General features: G+C 36.5%; 1 protein-coding gene across 1 annotated transcript in view; it reads right to left on the reverse strand.

Moving 5' to 3' along the window:
• The window catches only part of LOC115518652 (NKG2-F type II integral membrane protein-like), a 28,016-nt gene extending 11,367 nt beyond the window's left edge, over window positions 1–16,649 (reverse strand). Inside the window, exons 1-4 of the mRNA XM_032593907.1 lie at window positions 16,368–16,649; window positions 15,908–15,980; window positions 15,379–15,432; window positions 13,981–14,129 (exon numbers count right to left, since the gene is read on the reverse strand). Coding sequence (XP_032449798.1) covers window positions 13,981–14,129; window positions 15,379–15,432; window positions 15,908–15,980; window positions 16,368–16,577 — 486 coding nt within the window. The 5' untranslated portion in view covers window positions 16,578–16,649. The remainder of the gene's footprint in view (window positions 1–13,980; window positions 14,130–15,378; window positions 15,433–15,907; window positions 15,981–16,367) is intronic.
• Between the last annotated feature and the right edge of the window lie 5,890 nt (window positions 16,650–22,539).

A 22,539-nucleotide genomic window follows, 5' to 3' on the forward strand; every position in this document is an offset into this window, starting at 1 on the left:
AATTTTATTTGATTCCTATCTCTCTCTCTCTCTCTCTCTCTCTCTCTCAGTGAATCTGGTTAGAAGATTATCAGGTTTTTTTTAATCTTTTCAAAGAACCAGCTCTGGATTTCATTGATCTGTTCTATTCTTTGTTTACTTTCTACATCATTTATTTCTGCTCTAATCTTTATTATTTACATTCCTCTTCTGGTTTTTCCTTTGTTTGTGTTTCTTTTTCTAGCTCCTTAAGTGTAAGTTTTCGATGTTTATTTGTGATTTTTTCTTCTTCTTGATGTAGGCCTGTATTGCAATAAACTTTCCTGTTAAAGAGCTTTTGCTGTATCCCAAACACTTTACACTGTTGTGTTTTCAGTTTCATTTGCCTCTATTTATTTTTTTATTTCCTCTTTGATTTCTTAGTTGTCCCATTTACTGTTTAGTAGCATGAAATTTAACTTTCATGTATTTGTGTTCATTCCATATTTTTTTCTTGTGGCCGATTTCTAATTTTATAGCATTGTGGTCAGAAAAGATGCATGGTATGACTTCAGTGTTTTTCAGTTTGCTGAGTCTTGCTTTGTGGCCTATTCTGGAGAATGGTCCATCTGCACTTGAAAAGAATGTGTGTTCTGCTCTTTTAGGGTGGAATGTTCTGAATATATCTGTTAAATCCATCTGTTCCAGTGTGTCATTCAAAGCCACTGTTTCCTTGTTGATATTCTGTTTGGATGATGTATGCATTGGTATAAGTGGGGTGTTAAAGTCCCTTACTATTATTGTATTTCTATCAGTTACTTCCTTGTAGTTTGCTACTAATTTCTTTATGTATTTGGGTGCTCCCATGTTGGTTGCATAAATATTTATAATTGTTTTATCTTTTTGTTGGATGATTATAGAGTGTGATTCTTTGTCTCTTGTTACAATCTGTTTTAAAGTCTATCTTGTCTGAAATGAGTATTGCTACCCTGGCTTTCTTTTAGCTTCCATTTGCATGATAAATGCTTTTCCATCCTTTCACTTTCATTTTCATGTGTTTTTAGCTCTGAAGTGAGTGTCTTGAAGGCACATATACATGGGTCTTGCTTTTTTATCCATTCCATCACCCTGTGTCTTTTGATGGAGCATTTAGTTCATTTACATTCAACGTACTTATTGACAGGTATGTAATTATTGCCATTTTGTTACCTATTTTATGGTTGTTTTTGCCATTCTATTCCGTTCCTTTCTTCTCTTGCTCTTTTCTCTCATGGTTTCCTAGCTTTCTTTAATGACATATTTGGATTCCTTTATCTTTATTCTTACATATCTATTACTGGTTTTTGATTTCTGGTTACCATTAGGCTTATGTTAACATCTTCTGCATATTATAGCAGTCTATGTTATGTTGATAGTCTCTTTTGAACCCATTCTTACCGCTCTCCCACCACACATTTTAGGTGTATGGTGTCATACTTTATATCCTTTTATTTTGTGAATCCCTTGCCAGATTTTTATAGATATACTTAATTTGAGTGCTTTTGTGCTTCCTGTTTTTCTTAGTCCTCCTTGTGGTCTTACCTTTCCACTCAAAAAGTCCTTGTTAACATTTCTTGAAGGGATGGTTTAGTGGTCATAAATTCCTTTAACTTTTGTTTATCTGGGAAACTCTATCTCTCCTTCTGTTCTGAATGATAGCCTTGTTGGAAAAAGTATTCCTCATTGCAGATTTTTTCTTTCATTCAGCACTCTACATGTATCATGCGGTTCCCTTCTGGCCAGCAAAGTTTCTGGTGAAAAAGCAGCCAATAGCCTTATGGTGTCTCTGTTGTATGTAACTGTTTTCCTTTCTCGTGATGCTTTCAAGATTCTCTCTTGATCCCTACTTTTTGTCACTTTAACTGCTATGTGTCTTGGTGTAGATCTCCTTAAGGTAACTTACTTCACCTATTATTTCTTCAAATAAATATTCTACCACCTTTTGTCTCTCTTCTCCTTCTAGGATCTCTATAAAGCAAATGTTATTACATTTGATGGTGTCTCCAAACTTCCTTGTTCTATTTTCATTTATTGTTATTTTCTTTCTCAGGGTCAGTTGGATTGCTTTCCACTACTCTGTACTCCAGGTTGCTGATGTGTTCTACTTCCTTTAGTGAACTATTTACTCCTTCTGGTTTACTTTTAATTTCAGTTATTGTGTATTTTTTCTTTCTCCGTTGAGGGTCTCACCGAGGTCTTCCACTCTTTTCTCAAAGTCAGTGAGTATCTTTATGGCCATTGCTTTAAATTCTCTATCAAACATACTACTTATCAATGTTTCGTTTACATATTTTGCTGTGATTTTGTCCTATTCTTTCACTGAAACATTCCTCTCTCTCCACATTTTGCCTAACTCTGTGTCCATTTCTGTGTGTTAGGAAAGGCAGCTACATCCCTGTTCTTGAAAGTAGCAGCTTTATGAAGAAGAGTTCCTGTAGAGCCCTGCTATGCAATGTCACTTGTTCAGAAGAACCTGGCATTACAGGGGTGTCTCCTGTGTGTTGTGTGAGCCCCACTGTTGTGCCTGAGCTGCTATTGCTTTCACTCCAGTCATCTGCAATGATTCTCTGAGTCTGTTGGGAGCAGAGTTTGGTTCTAGTGTTATTAGTGGGACATCCTGGGGCTTCCTTGAGCTTGACTTGAGTCAGACCAGGCATTTGCCAAAGATTCGGTAGCACAGAATGGCAGGGCATCATCCCTATGTTCTTCCATGAGAAGTTTTGTGAGCAGTGCATGCAGTCAGACTAGATATCAGACCTCAGCCCTCTACTGGGCCACATTTGGACCTGGATGTGTGGTACATTCCCTTGTCTCCCAGGGCAGGAAACCTCTGGAGTGGTGCTGGCCCCTGTTGTGGCTGCTTGCCTACTACCAGGCTTGTGGCACCACTTTGGATAGGCTCTGGCCAAGGGCATATTGAAAGGGGCAGGTTCACAGGAGAATGTGAGGCAAGGAACATGGTATTAACAAGGCTTACTCAGGTCTGCTGTGGGAAGAGACCTGGGGAGGCGCTTGGCAGAATAGGTGGGTTTGCAGGGTAGCACAGAAGTAACATACAGTGTAATCAAGTTTGGTGATCATCGGCAAAGCACTGATTCTCACAGGTGTCTTGGTCACTATGCTAGAGAGCAAGAGAGGGAGATGGCACCAGACAGCTCCTTTGTTCTTGGAAAAGAATCCTAAAGATCCCTGCCCTCCAGCACATGCTCTGAGATTAGTAAATATATATCTTTCTTGTATATCCCAGGTGTTTTTCAATTCATGTTTTTGTTGTGCAGTCTCTTTAAGGGTGAAGAATAAGTGTTCTATGCTCTCTGGGCTCTCCCAGAGCTATAACTACTCGGTTTTAGAGATGCAGGTGTTCATATTAATCAAAGAAAGATTCAGAACAACACAGTCCTCTCAATAGGAGCAGAAAAGCATGAGACAAAAGGCAGCACTCTTCCTCGAGGAAAACTCTCAAGGGAGTAAGAATAAAAGACATACCTCAAGGCCATAAAGGTCATATATGAGAGACCCACAGCTAATATCATCCTCAGTGGGGAAAAACCGAGAGCCTTCCCCCTAAAGTCAGGAATACAACGGGGATGTCTACTATCACCACCACTGTTCGACGTAGTGTTGGAAGTCCTAACCTCAGTGACCAGACAACAAGAAGAAATAAAAGCCATCCAAATCAGCAAGGAAGAAGTCAAACCTTCACTCTTTACAGACAACAGGATACTCTGTGTGGAAAGCCCAAAGACTCAACCCAAAACCTGTTAGAACAGATTCAGGAATTCAGCAAAGTCGCAGGTTGTAAAAATCAATGTACAGAAATCAGTTCCACTTCTATACACCCTTAATGAAGCAGCAGAGAGAGAAATCAAGGAATTGATCCCATTTATAATTGCCCCGAAAACCATAAAATATCTAGGAATAAACCCAATGAAAGAGGTAAAAGATCTGTATGCTGAAAACTATAGAAAGTTTATGAAAGAAATTGAGGAAGACACAAAGAAATGGAAAAATATTCCATGCAAATGGATTAGGAAAACAAATATTGTTAAAATGTCGATAATACCCAAAGCAATCTGCACATTCAATGCAATCCCTATCAAAATAACACCAGCATTCTTCACAGAGCTAGAACAAACAGTTCTAAAATTTGTATGGAACCACAAAAGACCCCAAGTAGCCAAAGTAATACTGAAAAAGAAAACCAAAGCTGGAGGCACCACAATTCCACACTTCAAGTTGAATTACAAAGCTGTAATTATCAAGATAGTATGGTACCGGCACAAAAACAGACACTGATATCAATGGAACAGAATAGAGAACCCAGAAATGGACCCACAAATGTATGGCCGACTAATCTTTGACAAAGAAGGAAAGAATATCCAATGGAAAAAAGTCTCTTCAGCAAATGGTATTGGGAAAACTGGATAGTGACATGTAGAAGAATGAATCTGGACCACTTTCTTACACCACACATAAAAATAAACACAAAATAAATGAAAGAACTAAATGTAAGACAAGAAACGACCAGAACCCTAGAGGAGAAAACAGACTGCAACCTCTTTGACCTCACCCACAGCAATTTCTACTATACATGTCCCCAGAGGCAAGGGAACCAAGAGCAAAAATGAACTATTGGAACCTCATCAAAATAAATACTTCTGCACAGCAAAGGAAACCATCAACAAAACTAAAAGGAAACTGGTAGAATGGGAGAAAATATTTGCAAATGACATATCAGATAAAGGGCTAGTATCCAAAATTTATAAAGAACTTACCAAATTCAACACCTCCCCAAAACAAGTAACCCAGTGAAGAAATGGGCAAAAGACATGAACAGACACTTTTCCAAAGAAGACATCCATATGGCAAATAGACATATGAAAAGATACTCAACATCACTCATCATCAGGGAAATACAAATCAAAACCACAATGAGATACCACCTCACGCTTGCCAGAATGGCTAGAATTAACAACTCAGGAAACAACAGCTGTTGGTGAGTATACAAAGAAAGGGGGCCCCTTCAGCACTGCTGGTGGCAGGCACTCTGGAAAACAGTATGGAGTTTCCTCAAAAAACAAAAACAAAAACAAAACAAAAACAAAAACAAAAAATAGAGCTACCCTACGACCCTGCAATTTCACTAGTAGGTATCTATTCAAAGGATACAAAAATGCTGATTATATATATATATATATATTTCACTAAAAGTTAACTAACTTGGATTTAAATAAAGTCTTAAAAAAATAAATAAATTTCCAAGTGTTAAGCCAGGTTGATTATAAGAACTCACAAAATAAGACCCCTCTGGTTTTTGAAGCCAAATGTAATGGAAATTCATCTTCTCTGAGTGTGTTCCCCATGTCTGGGGTGCTTTGTGTGAGGGCCTTTTCTTCTCCTCTCTTCACACCCATGGCATCCCTTCTTCTCATGCACAGTCCTGAGGGTCTGCCTAGCTTGTGACTGGATCTTTGGACTTTCTACACTCTTGGATGTGTCCTCTTTTCTACATTCAGCTGTGCAGAGTCTGTTCTGTAAGTCTTTGGGTCATTTTCTAGGTTATTCACAGTTATGTGGGTGTTATCTAGTTTTGTCCATGAGATGAGGTGAGTTTAGGACCTTCTTACTCTGCCTCTTCCCCAGAATTTGGGATACTATTTTCAAAGTGATCAAAGGCAAAAAGTAACTGTCAACCAAGAATACCTTACTCAGCAAAGCTATCATTCCAAAATACAGGAGAGATAAAGAACTTCCCACCATCCCAGGGAATGGTGGATTGGATCAGTTTCTACTCTGGCCGTAGGTGGCAGTCACAGGATTACAGCAACATGACTCCCCTGGTGACCTGTTAAAGCCATGCGTCATAAGTATTAGACCTCTATCCCATAGAAATGCTAAAGGGAATTCTTCAAACTGAAACAGCAACCAAAAAAATCATAACATAAAAATGTATGAAAGTATGCAATCACTGGTACAGACAAAAGGAAAATGATCCTTGACAGTGGTCCAGGCAATAATGTCTAGAATATGTCACCACAAGCACAGGCACCAAAAAATAAAATAAAAAGTGAGGCTACATTGAAATAAAGAGCTTTTGCACGGCAAAGGGAACAATCAATAAGCTGAAAATACAATGTATTGAATGAGAGAATGTAATTGCAAACCATACATCTGACAAGGGGCTAATTTCCAACATATAAAAAGAACATTTCCAACAATATAACAAAAAAGAAACTAATCCAATTTTTAAAATGGGGAATGGATCTGAGTAGACATTTTTCTGTAGACATATAAATGGCCAGTAGGTACATGAAAAGGTGCCCAACTAATGACTCATCGGGGAAATACAAATCAGTGAGCATAAAGTAATGAGATAATCACCTCACATCTGTTCAGATGACTTTTATCACAAAGAGAAAAGATATTGGTAGAATGTGAAGAATGGGAAAAATTCAGGTGGGAGTGTAAAATTGGTGCAGCCACAATGGAAAATAGTATAGTGGTTTTTCAAAAAATTAAAAATAGAACTATCAAATGATCCAGTAATCTCACTCTTGGTATATATTCAAAGGAACTGAAATCAGTATCTCAAAGGGATCTCTGCACAGCCATGCTCAATACAACATTACTTACAGTAGCCAAAATATGAAAACAAACGAAGTGTCTTCCAACAGATACATCGTTATGAAGATATGATATGTATAATGACATGATATAGATATAGATTAGATATAGATATAGATGGATATGGAAGTTAATTAAAGTCATAGAAGGAAGGAAGAAATGATAAACATATATTTATTTGAAAGTTGATGCTAAAATATGAATAGTAGAAGAACTCGTGGTAGCCTCAAATGGAACAATACCCCAAATTCCAAGGGCATCATCAATAGAATGGATAAATACGTTGTAGCAGAATCAGACAATAGAACAGCAAGGAAGTGTCGAGAAATTACGAATTCATGCAATTATAGGGATGGGTCTCACGAGTTTAGCTTTACCTAAAAAAGCCAAGTATAAAGTATACACATAGTATGATTTCATTTATATAATGTGCTCTTTAATGAAGAAAAGGACATGAAAGGGGTATTTTGCAGTGCTGGAAAATTCATTTCCTCATTCCATGTGACAGTGACACTTGAAAATTCTGCCATCTGTTGGCATGAATGACATGTGTTTTCATCTGTATGTATATAATACTTCAGTAAAATTATATGAGAATATTATGAAAATATGCAAATATGTTTAAAAATTCTATCAAACATTTAAAGAAGAGTTGATGCTTATTTTTCTCAAATTATTCCAAAAAATTGAAATGGAAGGAACACTTCCAAACTCATTCTATGAGGCCAGCATTACCTTGATTCTAAAACCAGACAAACACCCCACCAATAAAGAGAACTATGGACCGATATCCTAGATGAACATGAATGCAAAAATTCTCAACAAACTACTAGCCTGTTGAATCCAATAGTACATTAGAATAATCATTTACTATGATCAGGTAAGATATATTCCTGGACTACAATAGTGGTACATTATTTGTAAATCAATCAATGTGTTACAGCACATTAATAAAAGAAAGGCTAAGAACCTTATGATCCTTCCAATAGATGCAGAAAAAGCATTTGACAAAATACAACATCCAGCCATGATGACTCAACATAATAACCATCAACAAAGCAGGGATAGAGGGAATATGCCTCAACATAATAAAGGCCATATACAAAAAAACCCACAGCTGATATTATCGTCAGTGGGGAAAAACTGGGAGCTCTTCCTCTACTGTCAGGAATAAGACAGGGATGTCCACTCTCACCATTGTTATTTAACATAGTACTGGAAGTCCTAGCCTCAGCAATCAGACAACAAAAAGAAATAAGAAGGATCCAAATCAGCAAGAGAGAAGTCAAATTTTCACTACTTCTAGATGACATGATACCCTATACAGAAAACCCAAAAGACCCCACCAAAAAGTTGCTGGGACTAACACATGAATTCAGTAAGTTGCAGGATACAAAATCAATGTACAGAATTCTGTTGCATTTCTATACACCACAACTAAAGCATCAGAAAGAGAAATTAAAGAATCAATCCCATATAAAATTGCACCCCAAACCATAAGATACTTAGGAATAAACGTAACCAACCAGGTGAAAGCTCTGTACTTAAAAATTCTGAAACAGTAATGAAAGAAATTAGAAGGTGACAAAAATAAATGAAAAAAAACATTCCATGATCATGGATTGGGAAAAAAAATATTGTTAAAATGTCTATACTGTCCAAAGCAATATACACATTTAATACAATCTTTATCAAAATACCAATAGCAGTTTTCAAAGAGGTAGACCAATCTTAAAATTTGTATGGAACCACAAAAGACCCCGAATAACCAAATCAATCTTGAAAAAGAAAGGCAAAGCTGGAGGCATCACAATTTTGGTCTTTAAGATGTATTACAAAGCCATAGCGATCAAGACAGTATGGCATTGGCACAAAAATAGACAGATCAATAGAACAGAACAGAAAACTCAGAAATGACCCACAACTATATGGTCAACTAATCTTTGATAAAGCAGGAAAAAATATCCAATGGAAAGAGGATGGTCTCTTCAACAAATGGTGTTGAGAAAACTGGACAGAAACATGCAAACAAAAAAAAACAGGATGAGTTTCTTACACCATACAAAAAAAATAAATTCAAAATGGATAGAAGGTCTAAATGTGAGACAGGAAACTATCAAAATCCTAGAGGAGAACACAGTCAATAACCTCTTTCACATCGGCCATAGCAACTTCTTATTAGATATATCTCCTGAGGCATAGGAAACAAAATAAAAAATGAACTATTGGGACTTCATCAAGATAAAAAAAGCTTCTGCATAGAGAAGGAAGCAATCAACCAAACTAAAAGTCAATCTTTGGAATAAGAGAAGATATTTGCAAATTACATCTGATAAAGCCTGAGTATCCAAAATCTATAGAGAACTTATAAAACTGAACACCCAAAAAACAAATAATCAAGTGAAAAAATGGGCAGAAAACATGAATAGACGTTTTTTTCACAGAAGACATACAGATGGCTAGCTAATAGACACATGAAAAAATGCTCAACATCACTCACCATCAGGGAATATTACAATGAGATATCTACCTCAGGTAGAACAGCTAAAATGAACCACACAGGAAACAACAAATGTTAGTGTGGATGCATAGAAAGGGGAACGCTCTAGCACTGTTGGTGGGAATGCAAACTGGTGCAGACACTCTGGAAAACAATATGGAGGTTCCTGAAAAAGTTAAAAAGAGAACTACCCTACGATCCAGCAATTGCATCTCTAAGTATTTACCAAAGGTTAAAAAATACAGATATGAAGGAATACATGCAACCCAATGTTTATAGCAGCATTATCAACAATAGCCAAATTATGGAAAGTGCCCAAATGTCTATCGACTGATGAATGGATAAAGAAGAGGTGTTATATATATATATATATATATATATATATATATATAGGTGTTATATATATATATATATATAGGTGTTATATATATATATATATATATATATATATATATAATGGAATACTACTCAGCCAAAACATAAAAAATGAATGAAATTTTGCCGTTTGTAATGATGTGGATGGAGCTAGAGAGTATTATGCTAAGATAAGTCATACAGAGAAAGACACTTACCATATACTGTATGCTTTTACTCATGTGGAATTTAAGAAACAAAACAGATGAATTTAGGGGAGAAAGAGGAAAGACAAACTAGAAAACAGACTCTTAAATAGAACAGAGTGATGATTACTGGAGGGGCATGGGGGAGGAGATAGGTTAAATGGGTGATGGGTATTAAGGAGGGTACTTGTGATAAGCACTGCATATTGTAAGTGATGAATCACTAAATTCTACATCTGAATCTAATATTACACTGTATGTTAACTAACTGAAATTTAATAAATTGCAAAAAATATGACTTCTCTGTTGCAGAAGGCATTTGATAAAACTAATATTCTTATTTGAAAAAAACTTTTAAAAACATAAAAATAAGAGAAAATACCACTCAAATATCTAGAATAGTCAAGACAACAAAGCAAAATTAATATATATGTATTTTTTTAAAAATATCTTTTTAAACAGGAAATTGAAATAAAAGGGGCGCCTGGGTGGCTCAGTCGGTTAAGCGTCCGACTTCGGCTGGGGTCATGATCTCAGTTTGTGGGTTCGAGCCCCGCATCAGGCTCTGTGCTAACAGCTCAGAGCCTGGATCCTGTTTCAGATTCTGTGTCTCCTCCTCTCTTGGCCCGCCCTCCCCCCCCAACCACCTATGTTCATGCTCTGCCTCTCTCTGTCTCTCAATAATAAATAAATGTTAAAAAAATTAAAAATAATACATAACTAGATTAATGAAACAGATTAGAAGGTGAAAATTTATACCCACACATATAGGGAATGCAGATTTCAACAAAGATGTATAGTCATTCACTGGAGAAAGTATAATCTTGTCAACAAACGCTGTGGAAATAACTGACTATCAAATAATATTAATAATTACATGCCCTAAACTCCATACAAAAATGCTCCAAACTGATTGTAAACCTAAGTGTAAACTATACACTTCTTTTAGTTTTTAGATAGACTTTTTAGAGAGAACTCCAGAAACATGATCCAAAGAAGAACAAATTGGTGAAGTATACTTCATCAAAATAAATGACTTCTGCTTTTTGAAGACAAAGAAAAATCACAGACTTGAAGGACATAACTGCAAATCATACATCTAATAAAAGACTTGCCGCCAGGTTACATAAAGAATTCTCAAAATGCAAATAACAAAAATTAAATATAATCAAATATTTCATGAACTACATCACCAAGAAACATAGAAGATTGGCAAATGAGTACAGGAAAAGATGCTCAAAACTGTTTGTCTTAGGAACATTCAAATTAAAACCACCACAGACCAGACTTCCTGTTTTGGAAAAATATAGAGGATAGACTTTTCCTTATTCATCCCACTAAATATAGCTAGAACCCCTGGACATTATACATAATAAGACAACATAAGAAGATTTAGAAAGGTAATGAGAAAGCTGGCAGATCCCAGCCCTGGAAAACCCAGGAATGACAGGGAGGTCAGCTCCCTGGAATTTCTCTTCACCTCACATATCCCAGACTGGTGCCTGAGAGGCCAGCAAACCACAGACACAACAGGTACACACAAAAATCCCCCCAATATTTTTTCTCTCCAGTCAAAATAACGGGGAAAAGGCATGCTGGAAAGACAGAAAAGTTTTTGATACTAACTGCATTATTCCAATCCAAAACCATTGACTATCCAATAAAAATATAACTCAGGCTTGCAGGGGAAATCAAGAGATTCTCCAATAAAGGAAAACTAAGAAAATGTACCACCACCAGATCCGCTCTGAAAGAACTGCTAAAGGGAATTATCTTAACAGAAGTTAAATGATAAAAGGAGTCCTGGATCATCAGGAAGAAAGAGGGAACAAAAGAAAGAATAAAACTACCATTAGGCTTAATGGACGGACTTTCCTTCATCTCTTGTATTTTCTAAATTGTTTGATATTTGAAGCAAACTTATCAGTTGAAGCAAAATTATAAAATCCATGTGATTCTCAACATAAATAGAGAAATATTTAAGACAATTCTATTGTAAATGGGACACAGCAGAAGGACATAAAGAAAAGTAAGGCTCTACATTTTACTTAAGCTGCTGTGGGTTGTGATAGACTGTGTAGTTGTGATATATGTATATATAATTTTATAAAGATATATAATAGATTACTATCTTATAAAGCATATTAGAGCTTATATACTTACATATATAACTCTCTATATAAAATTAAATGTAAAGAAAAGAATCTACTTTGCTATAAATTTTGTTCCATCAATTATGTAGTGATGTAGAAAAGTATAACCTTGACTTTTATCTCACAGCATCACAAATACAGCATCGCAAATGGATCATAAACCTTAGTTAAAAGTTAATAAATAAATCAACAAATCCTAGAAAGTCATATAGGAAATTATATTCATGAACTCTAACTAATTTCTGAAATGGGTCCCAAACAAGCACCAATGCCCAAAATGATAAATTGAATTATAGTAACATTAATAAATTTTGGTCATTAAAAGAGTAAACATGCAAGTCACAAGAGTCAAAGATCCATTTGCATCTTAAAACTCAAAAAAGAGCTCTTATCTAAAATATGACAAGGACTTCTAAAAAGGGAAAAGAAGACACCGTTTAGGAGAAATGGACAAGAGTCACACTTGAGCACTTCTCACTAACACAAAAGAAACGATCTTAATGAGTTACAGCCCCAAAAATGGTACTGTTATGAAACATTCAGAGCTTATTATATTAATTTTGTCAGACTACTGCGTTTTGGATCAAGAATCCATCTGGTACAACATGTATTCACGCAATAAGCTAGAAAAATGTTGGAATAATCTAATAAATTGAAATACACACATACCTGTGAAGGTGAAATTTCATTCTAATGCGTAGAGGAAAATGTGTTATGATTACTCATAAATACCATGATAGTGTTATATTTCTACATTATTATTTTATTGTGATAAGTATAATATTGACATGCCTAAACATATTATATACTATATAGTTATGCCTCATATATATTATTATAATTACAGAGTAATATATAAAAAAGATACAGTAAAGGCTTTTCTTTTTTTAAGGTTTTATTTTTATGTAATCCCTATACACAGTGTAGGTCTTGGACTTGGAACCCCAAAATCAAGAGTCGCATGCTACACTGACTGAGTCAACTAGGTGCCCCAAAAAGGCTTTCCATAAAATAATTCTTCATAGTGCCCTCACCACATATTAAAAGTAAACTAAAGTTGTATCTGAGAATAGATTTTAAAATATCATATTCTGTCGCGACCGGTGCGACACTGAGGTCAGGGTCCTGAGGGTAGGGGAATGCAAGAAAAAAAGAGAGAAGAGAAAGTTTGGGAACAGGAGGGTCCCCTGGGCTGATGGCCCAAGTGACGGCTTTATTGTTGCTGTACGCAATCTTTTATAATATAAGACTCTTATGGATCAGGTCATTCTAAGAATAATCAGGTTTCACATAATCGCTGCCAACCAAAACATTTAGTTCTGTGTTTCTTGTGCATTTTCTAGACGGGTCACAAGACCTTGTTGATAAGATTGCTAGCAAAACACAGTTCCCATGTTTGTTTCTATCTGACTCGGGGTAGAAGAAAGGAGGTAGCATTACTGCCAACACCTGCAGACCACAGGCTTCAGGAATTAACTTTCTCAGCCTTGACAAGGCTTTCGTATGCCCTTGAAAGTGGGGGAATGGGAGGGGGAACTACCTGGTTGGCTAAATCAACAGGGAACGTTCTCAGCCTGGCGCCAGGCCGACCTCCCACATGAATGGGAGGGGGAACCGCGGGGTTGGCTGAGTCAACAGGGAACATTGCTCGACCCGGTCTCAGCCTGGCACCGGGGCCCGGCCCCCCACAATATTCATATAAGACAGCAGTGAAAATTCACAAACTATAGACAAATGCGATAGCATAGATGGATTACACATACATGAGGGCGAAGGGAAACACATATAAAAATTCATACCGCATGATTCCATTGACATAAAGTCCAAAAATAAGCGAAGATATTTCATAATATTGAAATTGGCAGGGCTGACAAAGGCCTGATGTGTGGTAAAATTAAATAGCAAACTTTATTTCTGGCAAAAGAGCATTTATAGAAGCACAATTTTCTATGAAAAGCAAGAAGTGGAAATTATCAAGTGTACCTTAAAATATAAAAATATAAATAAAATATCATAGGGTCAAACTAGGTAATATTAACAGACTTTGAAATAAACTATAAATATGACAAACCTATGAATGAACTCTACAAATATTCTATTAACTGACAAGCTATTAATAAAATCTGGAAAATATTTGAAATCTTACCACTTCTTCTTCATCATCTATGTACAGCAGGTTAGAGTTCTTAGAAGCACAGGACATAAAACTCTCATTCCATGATTTTCTCTCAGTGCTAATGTAATAGCAATTGTTGGAATACACAAACCACTCTTTTGGACAACCACAGTGATGTGCTGGAGAAAGATTATGAGATATTACCCAAAAGCATTTTTTTAAGTTTTTTTTTTCAATATATGAAATTTATTGTCAAATTGGTTTCCATACAACACCCAGTGCTCATCCCAAAAGGTGCCCTCCTTAATACCCATCACCCACCCTCCCCACCCTCCCACCCCCCATCAACCCTCAGTTTGTTCTCAATTTTTAACAGTCTCTTATGCTTTGGCTCTCTCCCACTCTAACCTCTTTTTTTTTTTCCTTCCCCTCCCCCATGGGTTTCTGTTAAGTTTCTCAGGATCCACATAAGAGTGAAACCATATGGTATCTGTCTTTCTCTGTATGGCTTATTTCACTTAGCATAACACTCTCCAGTTCCATCCACGTTGCTACAAAGGCCATATTTCATTCTTTCTCATTGCCAAGTAGTATTCCATTGTATATATAAACCACAACTTCTTTATCCATTCATCAGTTGATGAACATTTAGGCTCTTTCCATAATGTGGCTATTGTTGAGAGTGCTGCTATGAACATTGGGGTACAAGTGCCCCTATGCATCAGCACTCCTGTATCCCTTGGGTAAATTCCTAGCAGTGCTATTGCTGGGTCATAGGGTAGGTCTATTTTTAATTTTCTGAGGAACCTCCACACTGCTTTCCAGAGCGGCTGCACCAATTTGCTTTCCCACCAACAGTGCAAGAGGGTTCCCGTTTCTCCACATCCTCTCCAGCATCTATAGTCTCCTGATTTGTTCATTACCCAAAAGCATTTTGAACACTAACAAATTGTAGTAAATTTACATACTTGTATATGGATATACATGCGTACATATTTGTGCACCCTCACAGACCCATACAAATAAAACAAAATATGCTCACGTACACACAGAGAGAATGGTCAGCTTCTCATTCCCTAACTTATGTGTCCATATAAAGCAAACACACAAAAATATCCATCTCAGCATGTCCTGAGATCACTGAACAAAGCCACTTTTTTAGAATAGTAAAATGATTTATGTCTCATCATGTTATACCAGAAGAAAATTGAGGAAATTGGTAACAATGGGTATGGCAATTTTAAATGGGTATCTCTTCATATTGTTGCCTAAGAAGTAATACTCTCGTATAATCATCATTTCTGAATGATTATTACCAGTTTCGTCATTAATTTTCCTCCAAAAACTCCAGTACCATTGTTGCCCAGCCAAAGGTAGAGATAAAATAGAAACTATGTTAATATTAGAATTTTGAAAATCACTTTGTACCTTTCTGGATCTTTGTTGTCAGGGACAAATTTTTCTGCTCTGGTATTTCAGTAGCTGAAAAAATTAAATGAAGCCTCATAAAAATTTAATATTAAACCAAATACATCGTAATGATTTGAGTTTCTCAATTTAAAACTTTCTGTATTGTTTAGAATTAGAAAACTGTAATAAAATTTATATTACTAAGCAATATTAATAAAGTAATGATTAGGGAGAAAATATTTCGAAAGCCTACAAAACCAAACCTCACCATCTCTTACAGTATTTGGCATAATCGATCTCAAGAATTAATTTGTATTTCTCAACAACATTTCTCCTAGATCATCTCTTTGAGTAATGACATCTGAACACATGTGTAATGCTGTCTGCAATTATTCTTTTATATTTTTGGCAAATTCAGAATAACCATTGCACATTCAGAGCACATATGCATTAAAATGAAAATTCTATTCCATAATAGTAGGAGACATTTTGAGGCACTGACAGTCATTAAAATGAAAAGTTCCCAAATAGTCATTCAAACACTTACGGGTAACAACTACTATTGTTACCACAGTGGACATCAAGACAAGGCAGATGATTCCCAGGATCCTAGCAATGAGCTTCCCTGGAAATAATAGTAAATATTTAGAAGAGAAATGAAAACACTGAGAAAGGATGGGAGGAAATAATTATTTAGGAAAGTTACATATAAGAGAACTACAGATGCACAGGGAGTCACAAATAAACACTTGGACCCCAAGCCCATATCTACCATCGTAATCTTTTCCCAGAATATAAGATTGCATTTTAAGTAAAGGTAATACTCCATGAGCTTTTGGTCAAAGACTACAAATTACAATAGCTGAGTAAAGTTAGTCTTTAGATTTCAATTAGAATACCATTATCCAACTCCAAGCTCTGATATTCACAAATGAAAACTATGAGATCATTCCCGGCTCATTCTCTACACCCCTGCACCTTAACTGCACATCCTAGAACAGTTATACTGTGTGCATATTAAATGTTTTACCTTTGCAGTGATAGTTCTTGTCATTCCCTTGAAGATCCTGAGAAGCATTTTGAAGATTTAATTCTGCATAGAGCAGTTCCTGCTCAGTTACTGAAATGGAAATATTAGTGCCCTTGGGTTTCATTTGCTGTCTCTTTGAGTCTTTCATCAGATTAAGTTCTGCATAAGTAACTTCTTGGCTATTCATGTCTGCAGCTGAGTCGTGACAGGCACAGTGCTGTATGAAACTGTACTGAAGGTCTTGATAAATAGTGTATGTAATGTAAGGACAAGATTGCTCACACGGGGTGGAGTGCGGGGTAAGTGATACTACTCTTTTGCAGTTGAACAATGTGAAATCTGGTACTAATTTCCTAAGAGCTTTAAAGGAGTGTGTCATGATAGAATAAATGGGTTTTACTCTGATATTCTATGTTTGACACAGTAGTATTGGTTGGAAAAACGTAAAGCAATAGATTAGTGAAGAAGAAAGGAATTCATGAATAACACTGTCCTCATTAATATAAGGCCAGATTCCACAGAAACATTTCAACACTATTAGAATAACTGGGTTAAAACTAAAATGCTGCGTTAGAAAGAAAATGTTGCACCAATGTTTTTGACAAGTTTTAAATCCATTATTGGTTAAAAGTTGAGTATTCTGATTGGGGAATTGTGTTTTAACACATATAGAACTATCCTGTAATAAATTACTTTTATTTGGTGACATACTTATTTATTAAAAGGTGATGTGTTATTATCAAATGATCTTTTGGGTTATTGTGGAGTTCTGAGAAATTATTAAATTTTAAAAGAAAAAAACGTATATGTTCAAAACTGTTAATGTGACACACTAAACTTATCCAAAACTTGAACACTGAAAACAAAATTTTAAAAAATGACTTTCTTAAAGAACTTTTTTAACACCAGAAACTGCCATTAATTGTAATATGTGTAACCATAAAATGATAAAATTACAAAAGTATAGATCATTTGTGGAAGAACTGTTTTGGTACAAACTTCCAGAAAGATTTGTGGATGTTAAAAGTTGTTAGGGTAGTCTTAGTTGTGTAAGCAAGTGTAATAAACAGAAATTAAATGTAAATTAATAGTTCAGCCAATGAGCTCTGTAGTCAGTGAGATCTGGACCTACTTCTGTCTCTCAAATTTACAAAGTATGACCTTTAAAAAGTTACTTTGTGTCTAACTACCTAGTTTACTAATGTAAACTTGGAGCAAAATATGTAAAAATATAACACATATAAAGCATTCACTATTCAATCTGGCTTTTATAAACTCTCAATATTAATTATTTTAAGTATTTTTAACACCATAGTCACATTATAACTACTGATTTGTTAGAGCATAAAACATTATTCATTACACAGTAGTGCCTCTCAGTATGGATTCTTTTTTTTTTTTTTTTGAGTTTTGGTTAATTTTTAAAAGGTCTTTTGATTGTTTACAGTTAAGTTTAAATTAGCATTTTACGGAAGGTAGCTCATCCTGCTTTTTATGAAAACCAAACTGCTTTCATTTACCTAAGTAAGTGTGTAATGTTGGACTCTCACGATGCGATGAATTCACTTTAAGAATCTATTTTTAAAGGCTGGGCTAAATATCAAATCATACCTGTAATTATATCTATACTGATGACAAATTCAAAATTAAGTGTTTCTTGCCATGATGCTTATGGGATTTCACTCGACATTATATTAACTTACAAACCCAATTATATGCATCTGTGTGTGTACATGATTACTTCTCCACAGGCAAGATTAAATATTTTTAAAAACTCTCCAATGTATCTCATAGTCATTCTTGTTTGTTACCCTGAATTGTTGGAATGCAGATGCCAATGTTCTCTGTGATTTCATTGTATATTAGCTGTGCCTCAGATGCATCCCACCAGCATTTATAATCTCCCACTCACTGGGGTGACGGAGTAAAGAGACAGGACAGTAGTGACACATGCCTTCTGTGGCCCAGACACTCATGCATCTTCCAGAGGGAACCAGGTTACTCTTGTAAACAGATGATATCTGTGGTTTTCACAGCCTGTTGGCCCTGTGTGACCTCAGAAGGGGGCAATAATGGAAAGAGTAGATTTCTCATCAATGTGTCACTTCAAATTTGAACAGGAAATTCTTACCCTTGGGCTATTTTGAAGCCCATTTATATTATCACACGCCTCCAGAATGCAGAGACTTGCAGCTTGTAGTGTGTCGTTTAATTTGTCCATTGGCAAATGCCCTTGAGAAATGTTTAGGTTCCACAAGATATTGGGATCAGAAACTTGACCACCCAGGCTGTTCACTTGCTTCCATCTGAATCACAAACACTGAGCACTTAGGCCTTGTGAGAAATACCTTAGATGTTTACGCTTTAGACAAAGTTGCCAAGTATTACATACTTCTTTCTCTTATGCCCTTGCTATGTCATTTCTATTATACTGAAAATATTCTAAAACCATCATCCCCATAACAAGTATTTAATGTTATTTGGCACTAATTCTGAAGACTTGCTATATTTTTGGCTTTCTTGTCACTGTCACAAAGTCATTAATTTCCAAACTTTTCTTCTCAATTTTTCTTCCCTAAGTTTTAAAATACCTTCATTCAATTTTGTCATGCATAAATGAGTTATTAGGTTTCTGCGGAAAACGAGAAATTTCTGGAAAGGAGAAAATATCAAACAATATTGAACAATAACACCATGGCAGAAATTGAAACATTAAATAATTTTTCATATTATTCATTGATTCATCCTCTCATGATAACTAGTTGTCTGTATTTTAATCAGTATATTTGTTCTCATTGACAAAAGCCTGAGTCTAAGTCCATAGGGGAAAAATGAAGGTAATTTTTAAAAATTTAGTGAGGGCAGAAAAAGTACTTTTTAAAAAATGTTCATTTATTTATTTTTGAGAGAGCGACAGAGACAGCACAAGCAGGTAGAGACAGAGAGGTAGAGAGAGAAGACCAAACAGGCTCTGTGCTGTCTGCACCAAGCCTGACACGGGGCTTGAACTCATGAAACGTCACATCATGGGGGCACCTGCGTGGCTCAGTCGGTTGAGTGTCCGACTTCGGCTCAGGTCACGATCTCACAGTTCGTGATTTCAAGCCCCACATCGGGCTCTGTGCTGACAACCCAGAGCCTGGAACTTGCTTCAGATTCGGTGTCTTCCTCTCTCTCTTCCCCTTCCCTGCACACACTCTGTCTCTCAACAATAAATAAATGTTAAAAAAAAAAAAAATGTGACATCATGACCCGAGCTGAAATCAAGAGTTGGCCGCTTAACCAACTGAGCCACCCGGGTGCCCCCAAAAAGTACTTGTAAAATGCAATTTCAAGGATTTTTACATACATGTAGGTTTCTACTGGTCTGTAGTTTTTCCTTTGCAACAGTGGGGGATAATTTTATCTGTTAATGATGCATAGTTGACATACAATATTATATTAGTTCCCGTGTATAACACAGTGAGTCAAACTCTACACAGAATGAAATGTTCACCCTTATAAATCTTATGACCATTTGTCAGCACACTAAGTTATAAAAATATTATTGACTATATTCCCTACACTGTAATTAATACCCCGGTGACCTACTTATTTTTTAAGTGTTTATTTAAATTCCAATTAGTTAACAAATAGTGTAACATTAGTTTTAGGTGTACAATATAGGGATTCAACACTTCCGTGCAACACCCGGTGCTCATCACAAGTGCACTCCTTAATCCCCATCATCTATTTAACCCATCCTCCCACACGTCTCCCCTCCGGCAACCATCAGTTTGTTCTCCATAGTTGAGAGCCTGTTTCTTGCTTTGCCCCTCTCCCCACCCTCTTCCCTTTACTATTTGTTTTATTTAATTTCCACCTATGAGTGAAATCATATGGTATTTGTCTTTCTCTGGATGACTTATTTTGCTTAGCATAATACACTGTAGCTCCATCAACATTGTTGCAAATGGCAAGATTTCATTCTTTTTGATTGAATGATATTCCATCGTGTGTGCGTGTGTGTGCGTACATGTGTGTGTGTATGTGTATGTGTGTGTGTGTGCTCAACCGTCTGAGCCACCCAGGAACTTATCATAAAGAAAAGATAAAGGACTCAAATAAATAAAATCACAAATGAGAAAGCAGAAATAACAACTGACAGCACAGAAATACAATTATAAGATATTATGAAAAACTATGAACCAACAAATCGGACAACCTGGAAGAAATGGATAAATTCCTAGAAACATATAAACTCCTAGAACTGAATCAGGAAGAAATAGAAAACTTGAACAGATGGGTAACCAGCAACAAAAATCATCAGTAATCAAAAAACTCCCAACAAACAAAATTCTAGGGCCAGATGGATTCACAGGTGAACTCTATCAAATATTTAAAGAGGAGTTAATACCTATTATTCTCAAAGAATAAGACATTTCTTCCCTCCTTCCTCCCTCCCTGCCTCCTTTCTCTCTCCCTCTCTCTCTCCTACCTCCCTCCCTCCCTCCTTCCTCCCTCCCTCCCTCCTCCCTTCTTTCCTTCCTTCCTTCCTTCCTTCCTTCCTTCCTTCCTTCCTTCCTTCCTTCCTTCCTTCCTCTCTCTCTGTCTCTCTCTCTCTCTTTCTTTCAACACAAACTCCACCAGAATTGAGACCCTGAAGAACTCTCTGGTCAGAGGTGTGGGCAGGGGTTTGTGCTGGTCTTTAGGGGAGGGGTCCACCACTCTGGGACTGACATAAACTTGACTGAAAAGGCCAGTCCTGCCAGGACGCAGGGATGATGGGCTTGGTGTAAACAAGTTAGGCAGCCAGTGTTTCACTGCAATGCTTCCTGCAGGTGGGTGGGTGTTTATGCTAGATACAGGAGAGGGAAATGGCATAGGCCCCCTCCTTTTTGCCAGGAGAGGCATTTCAGTCAACACTGCCTCTCAGGGGTGTGCTCCGATAAGAGTGAATAATCACCCCCCGCGTGTGCCCCGGGTATTCTTCAGATTGCTATTTCCATGCCATCTGCCCCCATGTTGTTTGCTTGTCTTCTCTCCAGGAGCAGGGTGGTGCCTTCAGGGCTCTATCCTAGTCAAGCTCACGGACCCTTAAAACTCCAGACATTAAGCCCTATAGTTGCAAAAACTCGTGAAATTCAGCCTCCTGTTTTCCAAGCCATGGCTTTGGGGAAAGGTTCTCTTTGTGTTCCTGTGTGCACCTCTCTCTCACCCTTATCCGTGACCATGGCTCCCTTCCCTCCACAGCACTCATGATCCCTTTCTTCCCTAAACCACATCTCTGCACTTCCTTCTTTCTTTGATGTGGCCTCTTCTGTCCCTTTAGTTGTTGAGTTTGTTCTGTCAGTTTTTAGGTCACTTGCTGGGATATTTAGGATGATCTGATAGTTATCTAGTTGTGTTTTTGGAACAAGGCAAGCCTAAGTTCCTTTTATTCTGCCACCAACTTCCTCCATCCTCCTGTGACTTATTTATTTTTAACTGAGTGCTTGTACCACTTAATTCCTTTCACTTATATCACCCATCACTCCTCTCCCCTCCCCTGTGGCAGTTAGCACTTTGGTCTCTATATGTATGAGTTGGTTTCTCGTTTCTGTTTTTGTTTTGTTTTGTTTTGCTTTGCTTTCCTTTTTCTATTCCATATATATGTAAAATCACACAGTGTTTGTCTTTCTCGGTCTGACATATCCTGGGTATTTTAAATAATGCCACAGTAAAAATAGGGTGCCTACAACTCCTCAATTAATGGTTTCATTTTATTCAGAGAAACACCTGGAAGTGGAATTTTTGTATCTTAAAGTGTTTTTACTTTTAATTTTTTGAGTAACCTCCATATTCTTTTCTCTTCTGGCTACAGTAATTTACATTCCCACCAGCAACACATGAGGGGTCTTTGTCTACATCCTCACCCGCACTTGTTATTTATTGTCATTTTGATTCTATCTATTTTAACAAGTGTGAGGTGATATCCCATGTTATTTATTGTCATTTTGATTCTATCTATTTTAACAAGTGTGAGGTGATATCCCATTATGGTTCTGAATTGCATTTCCCTGATGATTAGAGATGTGGAGTATCTTTTGATGTGTCTGTTGACCACTATACATCTTCTTTGAAAGAATGTTTATTCAGTTCCTCTGCCCATTGCTTTAATTGTTTGGGGG

Source organism: Lynx canadensis, chromosome B4 (assembly GCF_007474595.2).
Source record: "Lynx canadensis isolate LIC74 chromosome B4, mLynCan4.pri.v2, whole genome shotgun sequence".
Taxonomy (NCBI): Eukaryota; Metazoa; Chordata; class Mammalia; order Carnivora; family Felidae; genus Lynx; species Lynx canadensis.